The sequence below is a fragment of the Anarrhichthys ocellatus genome, unplaced genomic scaffold (genome assembly GCF_004355925.1).
Source record: "Anarrhichthys ocellatus isolate YVR2014 unplaced genomic scaffold, GSC_Weel_1.0 scaffold166, whole genome shotgun sequence".
In the NCBI taxonomy this organism is placed as follows: domain Eukaryota; kingdom Metazoa; phylum Chordata; class Actinopteri; order Perciformes; family Anarhichadidae; genus Anarrhichthys; species Anarrhichthys ocellatus.
Genome location: NW_022280196.1, coordinates 286676 through 293009, shown reverse-complemented (window position 1 = coordinate 293009; position 6334 = coordinate 286676). Strand labels below are relative to the sequence as shown.

General features: G+C 43.7%; 2 protein-coding genes across 2 annotated transcripts; one reads left to right on the top strand and one right to left on the bottom strand.

Annotated features, from left to right (window-relative positions):
• Window positions 1–10: 10 nt before the first annotated feature.
• Window positions 11–3207, bottom strand: LOC116400390 (ras-like protein family member 12). Its single transcript, XM_031878199.1, has 3 exons — window positions 2689–3207; window positions 2069–2125; window positions 11–1115 (listed from the first exon to the last, which is right to left on the bottom strand). Exons 1-3 carry the CDS (start codon window positions 2798–2800, stop codon window positions 1003–1005), a joined length of 282 nt encoding a protein of 93 aa, XP_031734059.1. The 5' UTR covers window positions 2801–3207; the 3' UTR covers window positions 11–1002.
• An 871-nt stretch (window positions 3208–4078) lies between these two features.
• On the top strand, window positions 4079–6328 carry kbtbd13a (kelch repeat and BTB domain containing 13a). Its single transcript, XM_031878206.1, has one exon. It carries the CDS (start codon window positions 4147–4149, stop codon window positions 5638–5640), a length of 1494 nt encoding a protein of 497 aa, XP_031734066.1. The 5' UTR covers window positions 4079–4146; the 3' UTR covers window positions 5641–6328.
• The last annotated feature ends 6 nt before the right edge of the window (window positions 6329–6334 follow it).

The following is a 6334-nucleotide window of genomic DNA, read 5'->3' as shown; positions in this document are numbered from 1 at the left end:
ATGAAGACAGAGGACATGAAGACAGGAGGACATGAAGACAGGAGGACATGAAGACAGAGGACAGGAGGCGATGAAGACAGGAGGCGATGAAGACAGGAGGCCATGAAGACAGGAGGACATGAAGACAGAGGACATGAAGACAGGAGGACATGAAGACAGAGGACATGAAGACAGGAGGACAGAAGACAGGAGGACATGAAGACAGGAGGAAAAAAATTACCTTGTATTGAAAATGGCCTGAATTAATGTTTAATTTGTCTTATTTTGCAAGTGGCATAGTGCACATAAAGGTCTGACACACATAGTCCCAGCATGCCTCTGGGTTACATGAGTGAAGGAAATTTAGAATGAAGTCATGTCCTATAATGTGAAGCTTTATGCTGCGAGGCTGTTGGTTAGCTTTAGTAGTTCTGACACTTGTGTTATTTCTGAATTGTGTGAATTTGTCTATTTGCGGCCATCTTCAGTGAAAACTTTAGTGTCTGTGGTGAACAGTTCCTGTGTTCCACCAGCAGGTGTCAGGCATCGCTCACAGATGGGCCTGAGCTTGGCTTGTCTTCTATTAAGATGTACAGAAAAACACCCTGTTCAAGTCCATAGATCAAACCAAAATCATGACATCACTTCTATTGGACCATGTTTCTTGTGACCGGCTGCTGTTGGATTGCGCTGATATTTTTACTGCAGAAGCACAAACTGATGAAATGACTGTGACCTGAATAAGAGGCCAGATGTTTATTGTGATGGGTTACAAGTCTCTTTTCTTTGTCTTGATGATATTAAACTGAATATCTTTGTACGGTGAGAAAATAAAATCATCTGACAACATTATGTTGGACTCTGCCAACTGCTACTGTGATTTGATTTCTTCTTTTTTAATTTGATGTAGTTTGGAGCCCTTTTGTCTGGTTTTCATGGAAACAATAAAGAATAGCATTAAAGCATAATGCAACACAGATGAAGAAGCAGTAGAGAAGATGTGAGTAAAAGCGTTCAGCCTTTCTACCTCCTCACACAGTCAACACAACAGCGTGTTCCTACCTGGTCACAGGTGTCCATCACTCTCACTGTGACAGGCTGCTGGTCCACCTTCTCTTCTGATGAATAGATATCCTCTACACAGCAGCCAATGACACAGAGGACACTATTACATCGTCACAGATACATCCTGATGTGTTCTACAGTGGTGGAAGAAGTACTCAGATCCTTAACTTAAAGTTCACTGTGCAGAATAATGTGTGGACAGAGTTTGTTTTCACATTCATCTGCTGAAGTTTCTCTGAGCTCACCTGGATGTACCTGCAGGATTTATGACATGTTCTCACCCAATCAGGGTCCCGTACCAAACAGCGCTATGTGGAAACGTGGAGTGTCCAGCCCACGAACACTAAGAATGGACTTTTCATTGAAGTAGGGAACATCTTATTAAAAAAATATTTCCAGATTCAGAGAAAATGGGTTTTTACATAAAGAAGATGTCATTCTAAGAGGTAGTTTTATTATTTTTTGTGGAAAATACTTATAAGACACACATTATTAATAGAGTATGTTATATGTCTTTAAAAATATATCTGGAGGAGATCTTTAAGTAAAGGCACCAATAATACTCTATTACAAGTCCTGCATTCACAATGCTATGTAAAAGTACACAAGTATTCTCAGCAAAGTACCAGGAAATCATGAGATGATTATTGGAGCTGCAAAGAAGAAAAAAACAAGTTCTGCTACAGAAATTGTTCTGCTAATAACTCAAAGTCAACTGAAAGCTGTAGCAGCAGGGACACCACCGGTCTAATGTTTACTAACGTCTTAGATTACATCATTTCTTATCATCTATGTGTTTATCTATACTGTTATTCTGCAAAGTCCCCCATAAGTAAAGTTATGTTGTGCAGCAAAAAGTACAATATTTGCCTCTAACATATTGTTGAGTAGAAGTTTAAAGTTACCTAGATGGAAATACTCAAGTAAAGTACAAGTACCTCAACATTGTACTTCAGTTAATATATACTCTCCACCTCTATTTTCTATGTATTGCTCTTATTAAAATGAAGCAGAGAGATCTCACCTAGATGGGGGTCGTATTCACTGATGAAGCGCTTTGTGAGGAATTTGACGGTCAGTGCTGTAACACAAAGAGAGACAACATGACACAGTGTGACTGACTGAGGGCCTCAGGGGACTGGGGTCAGGGAGGGCCCTGAGAAAACCACTGCTGCATCAACATACACGTTTAACATCAAGACTAAACTCATGAAGCACAAACATAACTGGATGGTGTTCATTTCAAAATAAAAAGGGCTCTATGTAACCGAGCAGAACAACAACTTCCACTGAGAACACTGAATAAAATGAACTGAAATAAAGTTAATCAAGTTAAACCAAGACAACACATTATTCTTGTGAAACTGTGCTGCACATGACTGATATATTATTCAAATGATCCAATAAAACAGGAATAATTCACTTATGGTGTTCCTGGTTTTTCAGCTACTTACTTTATCACAACTCATGTATTTGTGATACATTGTGATAAAACAATTGTCAACGGGGGAAAACACAGTTATTATTTACATGAACAATCTGTTTCAGTCAACCTACAGTCTGCAGTAAGGCTACGGTTTCCTAACATTTTCTGCCAAGAAGGATTTGCCTGTAAATAACAAGTGAAAGTGGTTTCTGATGGACCTGATTTCCCGCAGCCCATCACACCGAGCAGCACCAGGTTACACTCAGCTGGACTCCTGCCAGGAGCTGCGGCAGAGTTACACGTCTTCCCTTTCCCAAACATCCCCGACATGCTTCTCTTCCAACAGTCTGCTTCACAGACTTATCTCTGGTCTCATTTGATAACGCTGAAGAAGATTAAAAGACATTTCCTTAGAGGCAAGTTGTTGTTTTTTCTTTTTTTCTTGAAGACGAGTGCCAGCAAAAGAAAGATGTCCTCTGCAGATCCAAGTGGACTGGAATACTGTGCTGGTCTCAGTGTGTGAGTCCTCAGCGGAGTGAGAGGAAAAAAAGTGTCTCGTGTGCAGCTGGTGCACTGACCTCTCCATTTTAGGAGAAAGTCTTCAAACTGAGCTTGTAAAAGCTGGACCGCAACGTAACTGAAGCAGCAGCCAGTTCACTGAACTGAAACCAGGATGGCTGCAAATCTTCATACAAGGCATTCAGACAGCTGGATGTTTGTCTTCTTTCACTGCTTATGTTTCTATATATATATTTGTAAAGTGTGTTCCCGCTTTTCTGGGTCCTGGGGAAGATTGCTATAAACGTCCACTTAGACTCAAGGATGAACTGATTCGATTTTAGTGGACAACAATTACACAAACATCGTACAGGATGAAAAGAAAGTGAAGACATTTTGGACAGACATGAATGTCTGACTGGTTGGCAGAGGCATACAGGCCGTATCTAGTTTTTAGCCCAGATAGTCACCATTAAAGTCTGCTGAATGAGCTGCTAGCAGCTGCTGTTTGCAGTGTATTATTATTATTATTAGTAGTAGGAGGAGGAGGATTATTAGTACCTTATTATTAAGAGAATAATACAATTGTAATTCACTAATGATTTTAAAGCTGAATTATACTGACATCAGTTTGTATATTTTCTATTTATTTATTTAGATTTCTTCTTCTGTGTGAGGATTGAATGTCTCTGGTACTCCAGTAAAGGTAGCAGGGCTTCAGTAGAAAATACTTTACAAGTTATAGTCCTGCATGTCCTGCACTCCACTTCTCAATGGTGCTGAAATAGTGGCATGCACACTATGTGCAGCGGGGGAAGGACCTATTGTTACACTTGGACTGTTCCTGCTGCTCAAGGACAAATCCTCAGCTGTTCCACAACTGTCAGCCACAGACAAAGAGCAACATGAATCATCAGCACAGTCAACCTGCCATTATCCGGCTCCTCTTTCTCCTCTGGCTGCATGTCATCATAATGTACTTGAACTGTGTCACACATCCGCCTGCTATGTATAGAGTCTGTTCTCAGAGCTGTGAGAACACTCTGTCAGCGAGCATCTGCTCTGGATAGGAGGTGCTCAGTCTCACGGGCAGCATGTGGTAAAACTCCACTGATGTGCAGCACTCTGATCTGGATCAAAGCTTCCTTGTGGTGAGCGTGCATTTCCGCTGGAATGTAATGAAGATCCAAAGCAGGGAAGTGATGGAGTCCAACAGCTGCCCAAGCTTCAGCCAGCAGCCAGTACACTGTCAGCCCCCGAGGAGCCTGAAGGTCAGCATTGACGACAGCTCTTTCATTGTGGATAAAACCATTCTGTCTGAGAACTGCGAGTACTTCAGAGCGTTGTTCCAGTCAGGAATGAGAGAGTGCCAACAGGAAGAGATCCACCTGCAGTGTGTGGGGGTCCTGGGCTTTCTGGTCATGCTGCGGGTCCTGGGCGGGGAGCGCCCCGTGCTGAGCAGCGACCAGATCGTGGAAGCCATCAAGTGTACGGCTTTTCTGCAGGTGCCGGCTCTCACCGAGCACTTGGTCAATATCGTCAATTCTGAAAACTGCCTGCTCATGTACCACACGGCTGCTACCTACGGCGTGTGGGAGCTCTCCCACGGTTCAGCCTTATTCATCAGAGATATGTACACTGACCTGAAGGTGGAAGTTCACACCTTACCAAAGAAGCTGGTAGAGTACATAGAGTCCCTTCTCCCGAGTAGCTACATGGCAGTATGCAGCCACTCGCCGTCCACCGAGCGGCTGCAGGATCTCCAGAGGACCGTCTGCTACCTGGACGAAGATCACAGCGAGTGGAAGGTCCTGACTCATCTTCCTGTGACCACGAGCACCACGATGGCCGGCGTGGCCGTCCTGGACAACAAACTCTACATTATCGGAGGAGTACATGATATCAGCAAGAAGGTAGTGGACAAAGGTTTCTGTTACAACCCCGCAGCGAACACATGGTCCACCATCTGTGGCTCCCAGCAGCAACGCTACAACTTCACTCTGATAGGCCACGAGGGCTGCCTCTACGCCATAGGAGGTGAGTTCAACATGAAGGTCCTGTCGTCTGTTGAGAGATACAGGGTGTCTAGTGGGAGCTGGGGGTTTGTCTCCCCCCTCCCCTGCCCTGCAGCCTTGGTAGTGTCTGCTGTGGCCATGAACAGGATCTTTATTTGTCTCTGGAGAGGTAAGGGGGCCACAGATATACACCAGTACGTGTCTGAACGGGATCAGTGGCTTCTGGTCACCACGCTCATCCGTGAGCACAGTTATGGTCTTTACATGGTGGCCCATAAAGATAATCTGTATGTGATGCGCAATGGACCCTGTGATGACTTCTTACTGTGTGTGATGGACTGCTACAACCTGAGCTCAGGCCAGTGGACGGCCATGTCTGGCCAGTACGGGAACAGCAAAGGCTCTCTGTTGACTGCTGTGGTCAGAGGAGACTCTGTGTTCACACTCAGCCGGCAGGTGACCACAGAGTATACTGTAGAGGATTACAAATGGAGAGTGAAGCGAGAGATGAAAGGTTTTGGCAGGATTGGATCCATATATACATTTCTGATGAGGCTGCCTAGAGCCTGCGTCTCCCCCATGGGAAACTCTGTGGATCAGGACCAGAACGTCAGCGACTTCCCCACATTCTCCCCACAATGCTCGGATAACCTGTAAGAGCTGCTGAGAGAGCTCGTCCTGGAACATGCACCTTATTTTCATTACTTTAAAGAAATGTATTGGAAAGAGGGAAAAAAAGGGGAAGAATAAATGTACGACCCTAACTCTGTTGTAAGTTTACGGTTTACAGATCGACTTCCTGCTTGGACCTGCTGTACTCTCTGTATTCACAGTTTCCGTAGAATGAGGGGTTCATCTTTATGTAATCTGCTAAACTGTTGACTTGTTTACATCCAACTGCTCGTACATCATCATAGGAATATCACAGAGTTTGCAGATCACACAGCAATGATTTGGTAATGTTGAGTTTATGTTTGTGGGAACCGGTCCCTGATGGACGCTGCTCCTGTTTTCTCAGAAAACAAGTCGAATCCCAGATGTTCCCAGGCAGGTTCATTCCAGGGAACAAGGTCGAATGAGGCCAGAACACAGAAAAAAGAGTTCAATAACAATAGGAACCTGCAAGTAGCATTCATGAATGATAATTAAAGAAAAAACACTGCCGTAGTGAATTTTTACAACGCTTTTAATAAATCTGTCACAATCACAACTACTCAGATCACTTGGGACCGTTACACAGATAAGTTCAGTCACTTTCAGACACAATGTTAATAAACACAGGAATACAAATGTGCAATATGGCCTCATCATCATCTTCCTCATCATTAACAACATCATCAACACCACAATC